General features: G+C 40.4%; 1 protein-coding gene across 1 annotated transcript in view; it reads right to left on the bottom strand.

The window, feature by feature from the left end:
- The window catches only part of smurf2 (SMAD specific E3 ubiquitin protein ligase 2), a 62,903-nt gene that overhangs the window by 15,929 nt on the left and 26,837 nt on the right, over window positions 1-20,137 (bottom strand). The window contains exons 2-9 of the mRNA XM_053610563.1: window positions 18,217-18,255; window positions 16,062-16,170; window positions 11,968-12,101; window positions 7,765-7,830; window positions 5,287-5,371; window positions 5,063-5,146; window positions 3,532-3,734; window positions 133-217 (exon numbers count right to left, since the gene is read on the bottom strand). Of these exons, the coding sequence (XP_053466538.1) occupies window positions 133-217; window positions 3,532-3,734; window positions 5,063-5,146; window positions 5,287-5,371; window positions 7,765-7,830; window positions 11,968-12,101; window positions 16,062-16,170; window positions 18,217-18,255 (805 nt within the window). The remainder of the gene's footprint in view (window positions 1-132; window positions 218-3,531; window positions 3,735-5,062; window positions 5,147-5,286; window positions 5,372-7,764; window positions 7,831-11,967; window positions 12,102-16,061; window positions 16,171-18,216; window positions 18,256-20,137) is intronic.

Raw genomic sequence — 20,137 nt, 5'->3', positions numbered from 1 at the left:
GTTTTTTTTACTGAGAATGCTTTGGAAGTCACTACTGCATTAAATCAATGTGAAGTGCTTGAATGAAGTGGCATCACAAATCTACTGTATGTAAGAGTCCATGTTAACAGTGTGTACGAAGTGAAGGGTTACCTCGGCACTCTGGGGTCATGCCATGTGCTGACGCCTGTCTGAGTGTGCAGGAAGTACACCTGACCCTGCTGCGTGGTCCGCTGCTCTGTGGACCAATCAGGGAGAAAGGATGCAGGATTGGTCATGGGTGATTAGTCACGAGCATGAAGGAGATGCATCTCACTATCTGAAAACTATTCAAATTTTCATACTTACATATTCAAATTTTATTTACATGTTCTACTTATTTCCTTAACACATGACTGATGAAACATGCAGAACCTGATTTTTTTTAAGGATCAAGCAGTCAGATCTAGAATTATTGCCACTCTTGGTAAAGATGGCTAAAAAAGATTATGAAAACATACCATTGTGGTTATTTAGCTTTATCATACACTAAAAATATGCTAAAAATTTAAGCTTTAATTGAAGAAATTTATACTTAGGAAATAAAAACTCCTATCAAAAACCATGTGTCACAATTATTGGCACTCCTGCATTTAGTACTTTGTACAATCTTCCTTTTCCTACATAAAACAGTGTCTTTTCTTCTAATGCTTGATGTGATTGGAAAACACAGAGACCACTACTCAATACACAATTTCTCCAGGTCTTCCAGGGTGCTAGCTCCTGTCTTGTGAATCTCAACCCACAGGTTTTCAATGAGGTTTCAGTCAGGGTATTGGCACGGCCATATCAAAAGCTTGATTATATAGTCATTGAACCATTTGTGTGTAGATTCAGATGTACAGTGCCCACCACTAATATTGGCACCCATGGAAAATATTAGCAAAGAAGGCTTTGAAAATTTGACTTTGTTGTTTAACCTTTTGACGGTTTGTTCAAACAGTTCATAAAAATACTCTGCTCTCATGGATATCAAACAATTGCAAACAAAGCACAGGTTTATAAAAAAAAAAAACCTTGGTTAAATATAGGTTTGCAACAATTATTGGCACCCCATAAAATTCATATGAGAAATGTATATTCCCACTGATATTTAAAAATTTTTTAGTACACCTGGGTGACTAGGAACAGGAAACTGTTCAACCATAACTTCCTGTTTCACAGGGGTATAAATATGAGGTAACACATAGGCCAAATTCCCTTAGTTATTCATAACAATGGGTAAGACCAAGGAGTATAGCTGTGATGTGCGATAAAAGGTTGTTGACCTTCACAAAATGGGAAGTGGCTATAAGAAAATAGCAAAAGCACTGAAAATGTCCATTTCTACCATCAGAGCAATAATTAAGAAGTTCCAGTCAACTGGAAATATTATGAATCAACTTGGAATTGGATGTGTGTCTATATTGTCTTAACGCACTGGGAAGAGAATGGTTTGAGTGGCCAAAAAATCTCCAAGGATCACAGCTGGAGAATTGCAGAAGTTAGTTGTGTCTTGGGGTCAGAAAGTCTCCAAAACTACAACAACTACAGTTGTTTGGAAGGGTTTCAAGAAAAAAGCCTGTACTCTCATCCAAAAACAAACTCAAGCATCTTCAGTTTGCCAGACACTACTGGAACTTCAAATGGGATCGGGTTCTATGGTCAGATGAAACCAAAATAGAGCTTTTTGGCAATAAATACCCGAGGTCCTTTTAGTGTACACAGAGAGGTAGCCATATGGAAAAATACCTCATGCCCACAGTTAAATATGTTAGTGGCTCTTTAATGTTTTGGGACTGTTTTTCTGCCAGAGGACCTGGACATTTTTTTTTTTAGAATATATGGCATCATGGACTAAATGAAAACCTGACTGAATCTGCCAGAAAGCTTAAAATGGGCCATGGTTGGATCTTCCAGCAGGACAAAAATCTAAAACATACATCAAAATCAACACATAAATGGTTTACTGACCATAAAATCAAGGTCCTGCCATGGCCATCCCAGGCCCCTGACTTGAAACCCATAGAAAACCTGTGGGGTGAAATGAAGAGGAGAGTCCACCAACATGGACCTCGAAATTTGAAGGATCTGGAGAGATTCTGTATTGAGGAATGGACTCAGATTCCTTGCCATGTATCCTCCAACCTCATTAGGCATTATAGGAGAAGACTCAGAGCTGTTATCTTGGCAAAGGGTGCCAATAATTGTTACACACCTATATTTAACAAAGATATTTGTTTTTGGATAAGCCTTCGTTTTGTTTGCAATTGTATGATATCCATGACAGCAGGGTATTTCTGTGCGTTTTTTGAACAAAAGATCAAAAGGTTAAACGATAAAGAAAAATGTTCACAGCCTTCTTTGCTCATATTTACCGTTAGTTATTTACTAATAATTTACCAATATTAGTGGAAGGCACTGTATTTATTGGATCATTGTGCTGCTGGAAGGTCCAACCATACAACCCAGTTCTAAGTTCTTGGCAGAGGCATCCAGACAGTCAATTCAAATCTCCTGGTACTTTATGGAGTCCATAATACTATGTAACCCTCATCACCACAGATCCTCCACCATACTTACATGTTGCGTGTTTATTTTCTGTATAACCAACCCTCTTTATAAACAGATCAGTTAAAGTTCTAAAAGTGCCTAGTGGACTCCATGCACTATTATTATTGGTTAGATGAAAGAAAAGACTTTCTTCTACCACACCTTATGTTTGTTGATATGTTTAATCCCCAGTTAAACAGGAAATCATGGATGACCATGTAAGAGTCCCTAAACAATCAGGTGAACTTAGAAAAGTGAAATATAAATTCGAACATGCTTCAGTTATGTTATATTTAAGCATGCTTGCATTAGGGATAGGCTGTTTAGGACTGGGAGCATAAACGTATGTGAGACAGCAAACCATTTGCTTTTGATTGCTTTGATAAAAGAGTAGAGTTTGAGTGTATGTGAACGGAGATTTTTTTAAAAAAACCCTCTTTGTTGTTGTATGTGTTAGACAGCAGTTAATACATTCATAATTAGTGACAGGTTATCATGGGTTTGAGATCCTTGTTTTGTAACGGAGCACCCTTGGATTACTCTCATGCATGCACACACAGACTACTGCATCTGTGTACTTAATCCACACCCTGTTTTGTCTCTGTGGACATCATCCACAGGATTTGAGCATGTACGCACACATGCACACGCACACACACAGAATGTCCTTTATTTGTTACACACACACACACTTGTCTAACCTGTAGTGGTGATGACAGCAGTCAACGTCAGAGAGACATTTCAGACACACGTCTCTCTCTACATCTCTAACTCCCTCAGTAATGCCAACTTCCTGAGCAGCTCAAAGCGTACTGCACTGCATTGTACCTGTATGTAAACTATACCTGCCGTTTCTTTCCTATGGAAAGCATAAGCTATGACCAACTATTCTCTCAAGTCTATGTGAACAACAAACTAACCTCACTAACCCTCTAATATTTCACATTTGTCTTAGTGCATGTGCATGTCTTGTGAGCTGACCGTAGCCCTCAGGGAGGTCCGGTGGTGTATGCAGGTGAGTTCGGCTCATGTAATTTCTGTGTCTCTGTGAGCGCACGCGCCGCTCCTGCACTCGCAGCTCGCCTGCCTGAGCACCCGCTGCCCCATTGGGAGTCATGATGGGGGTGTTCTCATCGACCAAACAACTAAGGGGACGACCAGGACTAGAGTACTCCGATGCTGGCCTGAGAGAGAGAGACAGAGAGAGATAGAGAGAGATAGACCGAGATATAATGAGACATAAACTGGTAAGTCAGAGCGTTCAGTGGCCCGAAATACTCTCAGAATTGTGGTCAGTAAATGTCAGGATTAAAAAAATAATAATAAAGAAAATATGAAAAGGGTAAAATCACATAAAATACCACAAAACGCATTACCCCTCTAAAAAAAAAAAAAAGAAAAAAAAAAAAAAAAAAGAAAAAACGCCGTTAACTTGGCCCTATATTCAAAGGTTTACCTGCTCACACTGTGCTGTAGACCAGACATATTTGGTGTATACAAAGGATCACTGAAGAGTCTTTCATCACTGCCACATTCAAAATGCTGCAATGGTCTTCAGAAGGGATCCAGCTGGGTATGAGTGCATTTTAAAAACTGGCAATCTGAATCAAATCGACCTTCCTCCACTTTAATCAAGAGTCTCCACTATTGCTAAATAACATCTCATTTTGGCTTTCTTGAATCAAATTCTTTTTTCCTAGGACTGGTTTAATTTTTCAAGCAAATGCACAGGACTTCACTTAAAGACTAGGACTGATCGGTGTCCTGAAAAGCACTACAGAGAAAAGTCAAAAAGGCTGTGCTTGTTTTTTGAAGTTGAAAATAGGCTGTTGCAGTTTTGCATGGTTTCCTTGTGAATATTGTGTCTGATGCTTCCATGATACCTGACACCCCTCACTTTGTGTGGAACATGGGGTAGTTTATGTCTGTACAACTGGTGAGTGGCCAGACTGTTTAATATACCCACTAGCTGCTTTAATAGCTAATACTGACTGATGTTAGAAATTTATAATAAAAAAAGCAACACACACACACACATACACACACACATACATACATTATATATATATATATATATATATATATATATATATATATATATATATATATATATATATATATATATATATATATATATAATATCATCATATGATTAATTTGGCAGAAGAACTACTGTAGTGAAAGCTGACTGTCAAATGAGTTTTATATTTACTATTGCACAGCAATGGCCTAATATCTGAGATGGGAGATCCAATATTGGATCAGTACAGAATATGACCTAGCACTGGGAAATGCTATATATTAAACCTAGTTTTAAGACTATATGGTAAATTACACAGTAAGTGGGACAGAATTCTCTCTTATGCCTTGTCTAACCCTACAATTCAAACTTGGAAAAATAGAAATAGTGTTATTAATTAATTAAGCATGAAGTTACTATTTGACTTATTAAAGAAAGAGGTGTCACATTAGACCACTTCACAGACACATAGGCCCGTGTCCAGTCACTCACCTGGTTGGCCTCTCCCACTGCGTGCTGCGTGTGATGTGGTTCAGGTATTGAATCCGACCAGACGCGGTTCTCCTCTCCTCCCAGCTGCACCACACACACACACACACACACACTTTAACATGCAATCTATTAGGAGCCTGGCACTAGGAACAGAATATATGTGCAGTAAAAACGCAGCAATGGGCTAAGGCCAGGCATAAATCCACTCAGCTACAGTAACTTACCCATCAGGTAAATCGTTGTCAAATAGACGGCTGCAGTCCACCACAGGCCCACCAGTGCCAATCCTGTCTCTAGATTGAAGACTCACTGCATGCATACAGACAGGAAAATGTCACATATAGAATCCAACATACTCATTGTGGCATCTTTACATGAATAAGAATTCATGCTACAGAAAGAAGATGCTACAGAAAAGAGTGCGTGCGCTGACGAAAGGCTTGCTCATAAAGCTGGGTGCCAAACTCATGACTGCACTGTGGGTCATGCAAACAGTTTACTAGGCAGAGACGGATTTCTCCCTTAAACTAAAGAAAGTGAACTTGTTGCTGTGTCTCTTGCAGTTCAAAATTCATATTTCAATATTGACAGGTTTCCAAAACACATTTTGCCACACCATTGGGGGTTATCAGGTACTGTATAAATGAGACATAGGCCGAACGCTGACCAGTAGAGATCTTCAAAAAACATTGCAGCCTTGGGTCTGTTTATGCATACTCACATGTTTATTCATTAATTAAGCATACTACTAGGCATTTGGTTTATGCTTTTAGCACTGAGTGTTGCATGTATAAGTACAAATAATAATTATTAAATTAATTTATAGTATAATATATATTATACATTATATATTATATACACACACACACACACACACACATATAATATTAAATATAAATATATAGAGATAGACAGATAGATATTATTTATATAATGATGTGAAAAAAGTACACCCCATGGAAATAGTTTTTTTTAACATATTTGGACAAGTAAACATTTGATCTTTGAAACAGTGCCTATTCATGAAGTTGATGTACTTAAAAAAAAAAAAAAAAATCACCTTTTCAATCATTCATTCAACAGAAATATCAACATATGTGATATTCTTCCGTGGAAAAAGTAAGTACACCTTTGGCCTCAGAAGCTAGTATTGCCCCTTTAGCAGAAATAACTTCTTGTAGACGTTTTACATTATTGTCCACCAGGCTTGCTGGAATTTTTGACCACTCTTCCATGCAATATTCTTTCAGTTGTAAGATGTTTGAGGATTTTCTTGCATGTACTGCTGTTTCAAATCCCCCCACAACATTTCAATGGGATTCAAATCCAGGCTTTGACTAGGCCATTCCATAACACTCCATTTCTTCTGTATGACCCATTCCTTGGTGGATTTGCTAGTGTGCTCAGGATCATTATCCTGCTGGAAGGTCCACTTTCGGTTCAACTTCAACTTTCAGACAGATGGCCTCACATTATCTTCAAGCACTCTTTGATATAATGCAGAATTCATAGTTGAATCAATGAATGCAAGCTATCCAGTCCCTGAGGCAGTGAAGCAACCCCAAACCATAACATTTCCACCACCGTGCTTCACAGTTGGTATGAGGTGCTTCTCCTGAAAAGCTGTTTGGCACAGAGCAAAGACATGTCTGTTGTTACTGTGGCCAAACAACTTCATCTTTGATTCATTCGTCCAGAGCACATTATTCCAAAAGGCCTGGTCTCTGCCTATATCCTCATTGGCAAACTGTAGTCTTGCAAAGGCTTTTTCCTGGCACAGCGCACATGCAGGTCAAATTTGTGAAATCTCATTCTGATTGTAGAAGCATGCACTTTGACACCAACAGTTGGAGTTCTTTGAGACGACTTTTTGCATCAGACAGACCGCTCTTGGGCTGAAATTGTTGGGACGGCCAGTCCTGGACAAAATTGGCAGTCGTTTGAAATCTGCTATGACACCACACACCTCAGTAGCAAAGGGAACACCAGACACTAGATATGAGAGAGGAATAAATAAGACAGGGTCCACCTGCACTCCCTAAGCAGGTTCTAATCACTGGCACCCAATCTTGAACACCTGATTCTAATTTTATGGATTTGAAGGTGTGATAAATATAGGGTGTATTTTCTTTTTCTGTGTGACTGATCTGATGTTCATTTAAATTGTGAAAATTACTACAAAAAGTTGACTTTTTGTGCCATTTGACAGAGTCTACCACCTTTATTAATGGCTTTCAAAGAGGATCAAATGTATGCTTGTCCAAATATGTCAGCAAAACAACAATTTCCATTATATATAGATATAGATATTTATTTATATTTATTTATTTACATATACACACACTTCTCTAGCTGGATTTTCTCTAGCCTGTTAGTCAGTCTAGTCAGATGTGTGCCACATCATGATTCATGTGAATATGCTGGGTGAACTGTCATTACAGAGAGGCTCAGAGGCTCCGAGCTGACTCACAGGAAGACATATTTGAGTGGGAAGACAGGAATGCTGTGCAAAATTGGTTTCTTCACAAAAGGAGCAAGGAGAAGCAAGGCTCAAACAATTCACCCATTTTCTTAGGGCTAATCACGCATCATGTGTAGTGTGTGCCAGCCAAAATATTTGCTACTCTTTAAATCAGAAATAAGTGTAAGAAGTGGACCAGTCATAGGAAGAAAGAGATTAAAGAAACATAAATGATACACACCTACTATCTGACCCCTCACTGTGTCACTGTCATTGGGTCCCAATTTGTTTAGATCCAATCTCTGATCTGAGAGTCGACAGAGAAAGAAACAAAAATCATAGTGATTCATTTTGACTGAAGCAAAAACATGAATGGAGCTCACCTATTAAACATTCGTTTGTGGCCCAGCTTTTAGCAGATGCTCGAAAATTAAAATGAATGAAGTAAAACAACAAGACTGAAACGTTATCACAATAAAAGATGAGTCATCGAGAGGAGTGTGTGCGCCTCACTTATACCTGTGTGGTATTTCCCTTGACTCTCATCCAGTCTGACAGCCTGGGTAGCCATGTATGCGTGTGTATGCGCATGTATGCGCGTGCCTGTGTGTGTGTGTGCGCTCATACACAAAGCCTGCTTTATTCTTTGTAGTCTCTAGAAGGAGAGATGCTAGATCTCTCTGTTTCTGTGCTGCAGGACAGGAAGAGAGGGACAGGAATAACAAGTAGGACACGGACGGACGGACGGACGGACACACACACACACACACACACAAACACACACACAGTCTAGTTAAGATGTATGACTAGACTAAATGGGTGGTTCAAGTTAGGCGTATGGCTGCAAATAGAACGACAGGCAAGCTTCAACAAAACCACAACAAAGAACATCCCAATGACATCCCAATTAAAAGTGAGGAACAGACATATAAAATATTGTAATTTACAGTACATTATGTGGTACAAGTCTAACACTAATCAAATAAAAAAAGAAACATAACTGTCGAATTCTGTTAGGAGATGGTTTGTTTAACATTAATGGAAAAAAACTCCATATCACTTGGTGAAGCTGCTCGTTGGACGTTGTCGGTCATGGGGAAGTCTTAAGTCCGGTTCACACCGGGCCGTTTCTCTACGCAGTTTTTTTTGTGTTCACACCCACGCGGTAAACACGGATGACACGCTGAATGAAAGTGCAAATTCACTCCCTGACAGTAGATGGCGCTTATTGACAAGCAAAAATAACCCGGTACACAAGCTGTGACACTGCACATCGTCCGTTTCTAATAGCCGCTTGTCACTGAGTAGAAGTAAGCAAAAGAACTCTTTCTATTTCTGTTTATATGACAGAAACAGTATGAGTAGCCTATACGCTCGCATGTGATTCAGAATTCGGCCAGTGTTTGTAGCAGTTCAAACAAAGACAGTCTCTGTATATGCACACACACCTACTGTATATGCCAGGTGTAAAATAAATACAATAAACGATCAATTCCTCAGCAGATTACTGCTGAGCAGAGGTGTGATATATTTGCAGTAAAGAGACAAAAGAAACGGAAATTATGCTATTTAGTATATAAAACAACACTGAAAGAATGAAATAGATTGCTTGGGCACATAGCTCACACACACACACACACACATATATACACATACATATACATATATACATATATATATACATATACATACACACACGTTAGTAGCAGTCTGGGTAATTCTGAGCCTTGAGCTCTACGTCATCTTTCAAAGACTCCTTGTTTGAGTGTGTAGCCAGAAGGATTCATGAGCAGTGCGCATTTTATTTCGAGTATGTCGTTTATTCACTCTTTTACCAAAATGGTGGATGCTAGTAAAATTGTTTTAATAGAACAACACCTCCTTTTTTGTAGTCGCTGTGGCGTTTATTAGAAACTTCTCGGTGTTATAGACATACAGACATAAAAGACAGCAGCATCATATTGTGTCAGATTCTTTTTCTGTTACTCACTTTCTCGCTCGCCAAAACGTTTTTGTGCGCGAGCTCCATCAAGTCGTAGTTTTATGTAACTTCAGCGGCTCAGGGCACGTGACCAAAAGTGCGAATCTCATTTGTGGGTCAGTTTTTAATGCAGCGCATCAAAAAATAAAATAAAATTTAAAAAACCCAGAACCCCTCAATGTTAAAAATTTTTTTTACACCTTGGCAGCACGTGTAAAACGTGCGCGTGTGAACACTCCCATTGACGGCCATTGATTTAGACACGGGGCGTTAAACGGTCCCCGTCCCGGTGAGTACAGACCTTTTGTCCTTTGTGCGTTAATCGCTATCATGACACGGTGCATTTTTTTTGTCTTTAGGAACCTTTAGTCATGAAGAAAAAGGCGCTGGTGAAGGAATGACTATTTATAGCTGGTAAGGCCCTTTCACACTGCGCGCACCACGATAAAGCGAAGTGAATCACAGACGAACATTGCTTTCACACCGAACACAACACGATTGATCACCTTCAGCTAATTCACGCCTGCACGATAGGTGGTGCAACCCACTATTCAGCTGATCGTCTTTGACCACCGACAAGAAGAATCACATAAATGTTGGCGCACATCACCATGAGACAAACTGTTAAGAAGGACGATCTTTGTGTTTTCTGAACACCACCAAGCTGTTTTAGTATGAATGAAATAATGTGAAATATAATGCAATAACACAGTAGCGAGACAAAACCAGAATTTAATGCCCAAGACCAGCCCACTTTTTTCATGCTGGAAGAACTTTGATAAATGAGGTAACAGTTCAGTCCTTACTATCCCGTTACATTTATTAAGAACATGTTTCAACAAAAATATAAACATAAATAACAAATGACCTACGGAGTATTGTTTTCTGCTACAAAAAGTCCAGCTGTAAGATTATGAAAAAAAATTGTTTGCATTAAAGCAAATAGGAAGTATTTCAGTGAAAAATATACTTTTTTGGCAGCTACCTTCGTGACGAGTTAGTTTGCATTTCTATGGTACTTGTGTGCGTGCGAGAGAGAGAGAGAGAGAGAGAGAGCATGCGCACTGAACAAAAAGCACTTTTTAATGCATAAGTAACTGATGCGCACCATTTCATCAGTAGACCAATCGAATGGAAACAGGCAGGAGACAGCAAATTTTTTTACGCACTTTCACTTTGTCGATAACAGAAATGCACAAAAAGTGGATGGAAACTTGGCAAATGATAAGAACTCAATAACTCTTCTTCTGTGTTTAAACTGGTTTTCAAAACAGCTTTCTGTGCTATAGCGCCACTTATCTCTGCAACAGCAGTGTCTCCAGGCTCAAATCTAATTGGACGGCCCGTTTCGTCACGGCGTGACAGGGAAAAAAACAGCTACACACTGGACGAAAAAAAAAGGTGTCACTTTGTCGCACCCACAGTCAACAGCTTCATACGGATCTATTGTTTTGATTCAAGAGCGTCATCGCGTCAGTGTGAAAGGACCTTTAATAATCCAAGTGATTACAGGATCTAACTTGTTTGGTGGACATTAAATGTAACCGTAAGTGGATTAAGCATACCATGCGTTCTTTAATAAATAAGAAATTCAAATCGCTGCTTTAGCTTCGTTATTTCTCATGACAGCATGCAAGGAATAAAACATGACTGGGCGTGCCGTCATAGGAAAATCAACTCCATGACAGATTGTCATTGATTATTTTCCTATAACAGCATGGCCCATTGGGTTTTATTCATTATATAATAATAATAATAATAATAATATATAGCTTAAACTAAGAAATAATGAAGCTATAAGAAAACTCAGAGAGAAATCAAGAGATAAGCAACCAAGAGAGGTGCAAAAAGAAGAAGAAGAAAAAAAGACAGAAGACGCATTGAAAGAAACAAAGAGAAACAGACAAAAGAAAGAAAAGCAAACAGACAGCAGGAAATACAGGGCAGAGAGAGGAATCCCTCCCAGCTGTGGGAGAGGCCCGTGGTTTCCTGTACTTCTTCAGGAAATGAGCCTGAGGGTTTTCTAGGAAACGGGTTGTTCTCCCCAGACTGAACTGTGTGTCTCTGGCACCCTAAACAGCCCACTCCTGCACACAACAAAAAAAATCCGTGGAGCCTCCATGACCACGGCCGTGGTGCTGGGCGTGGGGCTAGACGACAGAAAACAGCTCTGTTTGTGCAGTCTGGACTGCGACGCAAAAAGAATGTGACCTCCAATTTCAAAATCAGGAGGAACAGAAGCAGACCCAGGCACAGACAGTGCCATTTACATCCAGACACTGATAGTCTTCTGTGCTCCAACATGCATATTATTCTCAGTAAATGCTTTCTGAGAACTGAAGTCATCTACACACGCACTCATACATACACGCACACAGAAACTAGTTCTACTCCCCTAAAACCTAAAAAATTTACCATGGGAGCAACACACAATCACACATGCACACACATGCACATACTTACAGCCTGTGTCTTTGAGGCGGTTGATGGAGTTGGAGAGGAGCCGTACACAGCCCAGAAAGCCAGCACCCTGCTTCTTGTGGATTTTCTTATGGTTCCACACGCTAATAGTGATGGAGTCCAACTTCCCGATGTATCTGTACAGACACGCAACACGGCACTCAATCACACATGCTAAGCGATTTACACTCTTTATACTGGAGTATTAAATGTTTGATTTACCCCACAGGATGTACGAACCACACAAATAGATCTCTTTTTGTATTACACTCACTCTATGCACTTCCTGATGGTTATTAAACCCTAGATATTCTGTTTAACCAGACACTCGAAGCTCACGAGCCCTCGTCTGCGAGTCTTCCAAGCATGTCTGAAATGTCATAGGTTTGTAAGAGGCTGCCAAAGTGAAAGAATCCTCTGTTAAGAGAAAGAAAGAGCAGGGAGAATGGCGGGAGGATGAAAGGAGACCAAACCAAGGGGAGATGGATAGCACGGCTAGATGTTCAGACGAAGTCAGGCAGGCCGGAGAAGGGGGCCAAGGAAACCCAAACAAAAACGCTGCTTCTCTAGAAACAAACATTTATCACTTTTCCAGCACCAGCGGATTTAATAAAGGTCTGAGCTCAGGAGTGCTCCAAATTATGTGGAATGCTTGCGCATGCCAAACTATGCTTATTTCCAGACATTACAACAGCTTGTAAAAGAACCATGAACAGAATTCATGCCAAAACCTGACCGACATGTAAAAAGAACTGATAACCTGCCTGAATGGACATTTTACTGCGCGTGAGTCATGAGAAACTTAAGAGAATTATAACCAGTTTGCAAAACTATTTTTCCAGATAAATCCTAAGTAGTGTTTTTTCTCAACCAACACATCTAATGGTCTTACTGTTTACAAAATGAATCAACAAAAAAAAAGGCCCCGAAACCAATGGGTGACTACAAGCAGGTGTTTACAGTAAGCAGACAGCCCGCATGTGTGCCGTTCTTTACATGCTGATCTGAGTTCAGCTGGACTGAGCAGGTGCTGGGCAGTGAGATCTGAGCTGTGCATCGGTTGGTGTACTGAGGCTAATGAGAGAAAAGCCCACGAGGGTTTGGCATGAACTGCATGACTTTCACTGAGCCAAAAGATCCTCAATGAGAGGGCCAGCTGCACCCCCGAACACAGAGTCCACCTGCTTCCCCCAGTTACAGAGCAAAAGAGACACTGAGGAAGAACGAACACTGACATTAAAGAAGAAACTCAGCTAGTCACAGAAGAGCACATAACACCCTTCGACCTATGTCCAGCTTGGCCTCAGATAAGACGTTATATTTTTAACAACAATATCGCAGACTGGACAGAAAATCTAGAAGAGTTGACCAGCAGAATTGAGCTTGTTTCCTTTCCTTCCAGTAGCTAATAGAGTGCTCAAATCACACTGACGTGACTCAGTAGAATCCACAGTCATTGCAAATTGTGCTCCTGTACCTATATCTCACTTTCATTTGGTTTCTACCTAACTGAATTTTTCAAATGCCTGAGGTTAAGCTTGAGCAGACACAAACATTCGTTCTAGATTTCTCAAGCCGTAAGTGTCAGCCATGTTTTACGCTCTCGCCAGTGACACGTTCTTCTGCAGCCCAGCTGGGGGGGGGGGATCGGCGTCGGGTTACCCCGGCAACCAAACAAACGGAGACATTGGCTTCCTCCTGCTGTTGGCCCACTTTGAGGAATCGGTGGAAACTTTCTCCTTCGTTCTTTCCCTTGCATATACACTCTCAATTAGGACTCTGGGAAAAGTGACACTGAGTGGTGGAAAGTTACTATTTTTATTTGGAACCTCAGCTCACCATCAGCAGACAGAGTGAGGTGTGTGTGTATGTGTGTGTGTGCTAAATGTGCTTATGGTGACACAGTTAGTAACTTTTAAGCTTCTTTTGAAAACCTAGGAAATATTTAACGTAGCATGACCTCGGCACACTGCTGTTAACTTGATTTGCACAAGTCAGAGGTGACCTAAATCACCATAGAGCCTACCTACACTCACAAAGCACTTTATTAGGAACACCTGTACACATACACATTCAAGCAATTATCTAAACAGCCAATCGTGTGGCAGCAGTGCCATGCATAAAATCATGCAGATCCGGACCAGCAGCTTCAGGTCATTTTCACATCGACCGTCAGAACAGGGGAAAAAATGTGATCTCAGTGATTTTGACCGTGGCGTGATTGTTGGTGCCAGACGGACTAGTCTGAGCATTTCTATAACTGCTGATCTCCTGGAATTTTCATATACAACAGTCTCTAGACTTTACTCAGAGGCTGTTGAAAGACTGCCACCACTTCTCCACATACAGGTTTCCAGCAAAGGTGTGTAAGCAAAAGCAACTGGATCAGCGTGTCTGAGACAAGAGATGATATAGTATACATGAGTGAGCCAGTGTGAGGTAATGGGACAGGGATGATGTGTGAGCTCATCCAGATGGTACAACGTTCTCTAGAGTTTACTCAGAATAGTGCAATAAAGTAAAAACAACCGGCGAGTGGTAGTTCAACGGACGGAAACGCCTTGTTGATGAGAGAGATCAACAGAGAATGGCCAGGCTGGATCAAGCTGACAGAAAAGCTACACTAACTCAGATAACCACTCTGTACAATTGTGGCGGGCAGAAAATCATCTCGAAATGAACAGCATTCTGAGATGCGAACGTCGAACCTTGACGCAGATGAGCTACAATAGCAGAAGAACATGTCGGGTTCCAGTTCTAGCAGCCAAGAACAGAAAGCTGAGGCTGCAGTGGGCACAGACGCACCAAAACTGGACAGCTGAAGACTGGAAAAAACTAAGCCTGTTCTGATGAATCTCGATTTCTGCTGAGGCACACAGATGGTAGGGTGAGAATTTGTTGCTAATTTGTCCATGAATCCAATCTGCCTTTTGTCAACAGTACAGGCTGGTGGAGGTGGTGTAATGGTGTGGGGAATGTTTTCTTGGCACACTTTAGACCTATTAATAGCAATCACTCCACCAAATCGCTTGAATGCCACTGTCTATTTGCGTATTGTTGCTGACCATGTGCATCCCTTCATGGCCACAATTTACCCATCTTCTAATGGCTACTTCCAGCATGATATTGCACCATGTCTCAAAGCAAAATCATCTCAGACTGGTTTCATAAACATGACAATGAGTTCAATGTTCTTCAGTGGCCTTCCCAGTCACTGGATCTGAATCAGAAACACCTTTGCGATGTGGTAGAAAGGGAGACTCGCAGCATGAAAGTGCACCTGAAAATCTGCAGGAATTCTGTGATGCAATCATGACAACACGGACCAGAATCTCAAAGGAACGTTTCCTTGTGGAGTTCATGCCATGAAGAATTGGGGCTGTTCTGAGAGCAAAGGGAGGCCCAACCCAGTATTAGTATAGTGTTCCTAATAAAGTGCTCTGTGAGTGTATGCGTAACGTAGTGATAAATGTCATCGGGTAATTACAGCTGAGTCATACACTCGTACTTAGAGACAGACAGACAAGGCTGTGGAGCAATAACCAAAACAATGCAAGAAATAATCAAACTAAAACCTGGCAAATATAAAATGCACACCACAACTTGAGACATTATATGACAGTAGAAGACATTTAAGAGTAAATAAAAAAACATTTTTAATTTTTTGTCAAATTTGTTAAAACAGCAATAAATGCACATTGTGTTTCCATTAATAAACGTCCTTAGTACTTCTGTATCTGATATTGTGGTGTGGCTATGATTATTATTATACCTTTATTAACCCCTTATTTTTAATGGTTTGCACATTCAGGGTTACTTTAATCTCACACACTGTCACCACTGCGCCGCTCAGAGGTTTCCAACGAAGGTGTGTAAGCAACAGCAACCGCATCAGTGTGTGTGAGACAACAAGCAGTCATGTGTGATATGGTATCCATGAGTGAGACAGTGTGAGGTAACGTGACAGAGATGGTGTGTGTGTGCTCAGCTAGATGGTAAAAGAGAGAATATGTGTGTGTGTGTGTGTGTGTGTGTGTGTGTGTAAACAAGTGAGACAGTGCGTGAGACAGAGAGAAATATGCCCATGTGTTACTTACAGGTCATAGTGTTGGTTCCATTTGGGGTCAAGTGTGTTTCTCACAGTGTCTGTGGAGTGACACTGTCCTGAACCGTCCACAACCACCTTGGCAAAGGGGTCAGGCAGGCCTGCCATGGAGATTACACATATAAATAAATATATTCATTTATATACACAATGTCATTCTTGGAATGCTCTTTAAAATTTCCAATCTACTTTTTATTCAGATTCCAGAATATCCATATTACAATGCTTAACATCACATGTTCCACTTATATTCATCCAACTTAAGCCAAATAGCAAAATGTTTTGGTGTAAATGATGCGGTCACTTTAAAATATGTCTCTAAATAATGCATGCCATGTATAACACACTTTATTTTGACATGTGTGGAGGCCTGTGGGACGAAAAATTCGAAGCCCCCTCAACTCGTAATTCCTACTCACGGAACTCGAGACGATCTCCTCAACCATGAGAACATGGAGACGTCCAAGTTTTTTCCCTACTTCTTAACTTGAATGTACAGAGGTCGAAAATGATGTAATTGTAAGTTCTGACTTCCCACTTCTGCGGCAAGCCAAATGCAGCATTGAAAAGCACACATATGTAACTTATGTTAGAAAATAAACCAAAACATTTCCACGTCGTTATATATTTATGCTATGGGGACTGAGTCCAGGCAGTGAATTTAAAAAGGAGGACGGTGTTCCAGTTCAAACTGGCTAAAATATTTTTTTTTTCAAGGAATGAGGAGAGTCCATCTTTTATGCAATCGAAAGCCTACGAAAGCAAGTTCGGCACATAAGCGTAGTGGGGATGTTCTGCATGTGGTTGCGGAGTGTCGACTTTCCTGACTGGCCATAATACCTACAGGCTGCAGCCAATGGCGAGCGTCCTCACAGGACCGATCAGACTGCCTCAGGGAAGTTAGCAGAGTCTTAATGGAGCCAAAATTCTTAACAGAAACTGTTACTTTAACAGATTCAACAGTAGAAACTTTGAAACGGATAAAGCTGCGTGCACATACATAAAATGCTCCAGGTTTAATCTATTTGAACGCCCTTAATCGTCTAAATTTATTTGCACTATCATAGCTTGCTACATAATATATCCACAGTTATGTCAGCCTGCATGTTAATTACAAATAGAAACTTGGTCAATAGTTACATAGAGAGATATGTAATGTTTGTAAAGTGTTTTAGCTGTCATTTATGCAGATTCTCATGCCACTATGGGCTTTTTATGGGACCACTTTCATTTTTTCTTATTGCACTGACACGGGCCGTCACTCTTATTTTTATTGATAATATAAAAAAAAGGCATTGAGAGTGAGAGAGAGAGAGAGAGTGAGAGAGAGAGAAAGAGAGAGGAATTTGAAGGGTAGCAAGACAGTCAGTTTGGCAGAGTTGGGCAACTAGAGTCCCCCCAGTGCATCCTGGCCATTTCCACCACTGAAAAGAACACAACATGATTAAAAAATATACACTTCTACTGTTCTAATGTCTGTGTTGGAATCATACGAATAAATATTTTAATTCTAGACATTTTAAGTAATTGAAAGTTGACAGCTGTAAAGCACACAGAGTTGTAGACAGTGCTATTATGAGACAGTGAGCAGTAACTGGCACCTGGGTGGCTGACCCTGACAACATGTTACTGTGACACCCAGAACCCAAACAACTCCAAACACACACCCACACACACACACAAACACACTCTTTAATTCCCTTCCTGTCCAGTGTACAGCTGTGCTGGGTAGCAGTAGTGGAGCACACCTCTACTTTGTCGGTCTAAGTGTTATTTTAACATTGCCCATACAGACTCGCAGTCCTGACCCTACTGTTTTTCATCTCTTTCCCTCGTGCTTCCTGGCTTTGCCTCTTTGTCTCTCGGGGGTTATCGGGTTGTATTCTTTCTATTATCATCCATCGTGCACTGTGTTGTGTGTTAGAGCACGACAGAGACACAAGAAAGGAGACGTTATGTTTGTGTATGTAGTGCCCTGCAGTCAGGGGTGCTTCTTATCTATAAACCGACCCACATTTCTGTCGTCTCGTGAGGGAAGAATACTTATCTCGCTCGCCGCACTTCAAACACACAGAATGACTCAAGCGTCGGGTAGATTTATATAACCCTACAGAAATAGAGCACACTTGCTTTCATGGGTTACTTACGAAAGAAGTCTTTCTTCGCTAGATTCTTCGCACAGAGCACTGCAAAACAAAACAGAAAAAAACAGAGTGCTTCCTTTAATTGGCCATCCACAAACATTATGATGTATATTTTTAAGACAGCAGATCACCGCAACATTAACAACCATCACAATAAATCAACACAGAAGGTCACAGTGTGTAAAGGGTTCTGTAGTCTGGCTGTCAGTGGGGTGTAGGAACAGGATCAGTGTGTGCTGAAATGGGTCAGGAGACACTCAGATTTATGTTTAGACTCACACTGAGCTCAAAGTGCTCAGATCAAGTAGACAAGTTTTTAAAAATGCATCCTGAGAGTCAGCAGATGTAGAGGTTTAGTAGCTGGTCTCCATTCAGCGAAACTCCAAAAACACGTCGACCGCACGCCATCGTTTTAAGAAAAGATTTCCGTCCTGTTTCTAACTAAGAAGCTTGACGAAAGAAGAAGCAATAAGGAGTAATAAACTGACCATCATACAGGATCAAGCTCAAATGTGTCACCATTGTGTTCAGACTTTTAGGCAGGGTAGAAATAATCATAATATTGAAAGAAGAAAAATATTAACAATGTACTAACAATGTTTTTTGAAGAAGAACAAAGATCTAGAACGAACCGTCCGAGTGTTTCAAATAACCCAGTTATTAGGGATGCACCGAAATGAAAATTCTTGGCCGAAGCCGAAACTGAATATAATGAAAAACTTGGCCAAAGGCCAAATACCGAACACGTTTTTTCACGTTTTTTCCATTTATTTTGCCATTTTTTCACCATTACATAAATTAAATAGTCAAAATGTGCTTTTTACTATTTTGTCTTGCTTTTCAAAGAAAAAAATCAATCAATCAAAAAAATCAATTACAAAAACTACAATTTCAAAATATTTATTTAACACTGAACATTTTTTTTTTCATTCCAGCAGGCATAGGCTACCAACAAGGCACAATATAACTTTAAATAAATAAATGAGTAAAATAAAATATTTGTATTGTTAGGCCTAACATAGGCCTATGTTAGGCCTATAACTGACTGCTGAAAGAATGTAACACTCTGTAGCCTACAACAAAAAAGTGCATTAAAAAGTGCATTGACAAGAGTGCAGAAAATGGTTCTATTCGGTTCTATACGGCTGATTATATTGAGGATATATACCACTCGCGTCCTTGTACACCTCGCGGAGTATTATAGTAGATATAGGATAGTTAGAAACGTTGTTAATGTTATGTTCCTTGATAGATTTGGTTAGTTTAAACTATAGATTAGTTCATTTAGTCCCCGCTGGTTTTTCTGCTCCCAGTCCATAGTACTAGTTCATGTTTCTTGTTTTGTGTTTTGACCCTGTTTTCTGTGACCGCGACTTTGATTCCTGCTTTGCACCGTTTATGCCTGTTTGCCGATCGCCCGACCCTTTGCCTGTCTTGACTACATTTTTTGGATTACGATGGATTTTTTTTTGGATTTGTCTGCCTGCCCTAAAATAAATACGTCTTTGCCTGCTTCCGTACTCTACTCCGTTACGTCTCGTGACGTGACGGAATACTCTGGAACAGAAACAAAACAAACGCACGTGTCCACAGTAAACAACGTCACGGTTGTCAACATCCGAAGAGCATGCGCTCGCTGAGCACTCGTGCATGCGCGCGCCCACTCATCTCTCCGAGCGCGTTGCCGGAAGTGGAGGTCGTGCCATTCGCGCGTCTCACTCTGGTTGCTAGGTTATTTGGCACATCATCAAAGAAGTCCTTGTTCGGTCAAATTTATTCGGCCTTTTCATTTATTCGGCCGAACACCGAAAGTGCTTTTTTTTTTGCTATTTTCGGCCGAATAATTTCGGTTGCTGAACATTCGGTGCATCCCTACCAGTTATAGTCAGTAACATTGGCGATCGACCCGTTTAAGCTACGTGAG

This window comes from Ictalurus furcatus, chromosome 2, assembly GCF_023375685.1.
Source record: "Ictalurus furcatus strain D&B chromosome 2, Billie_1.0, whole genome shotgun sequence".
Lineage (NCBI taxonomy): Eukaryota > Metazoa > Chordata > Actinopteri > Siluriformes > Ictaluridae > Ictalurus > Ictalurus furcatus.
This window is presented reverse-complemented; position numbering and strand designations above follow the sequence as displayed.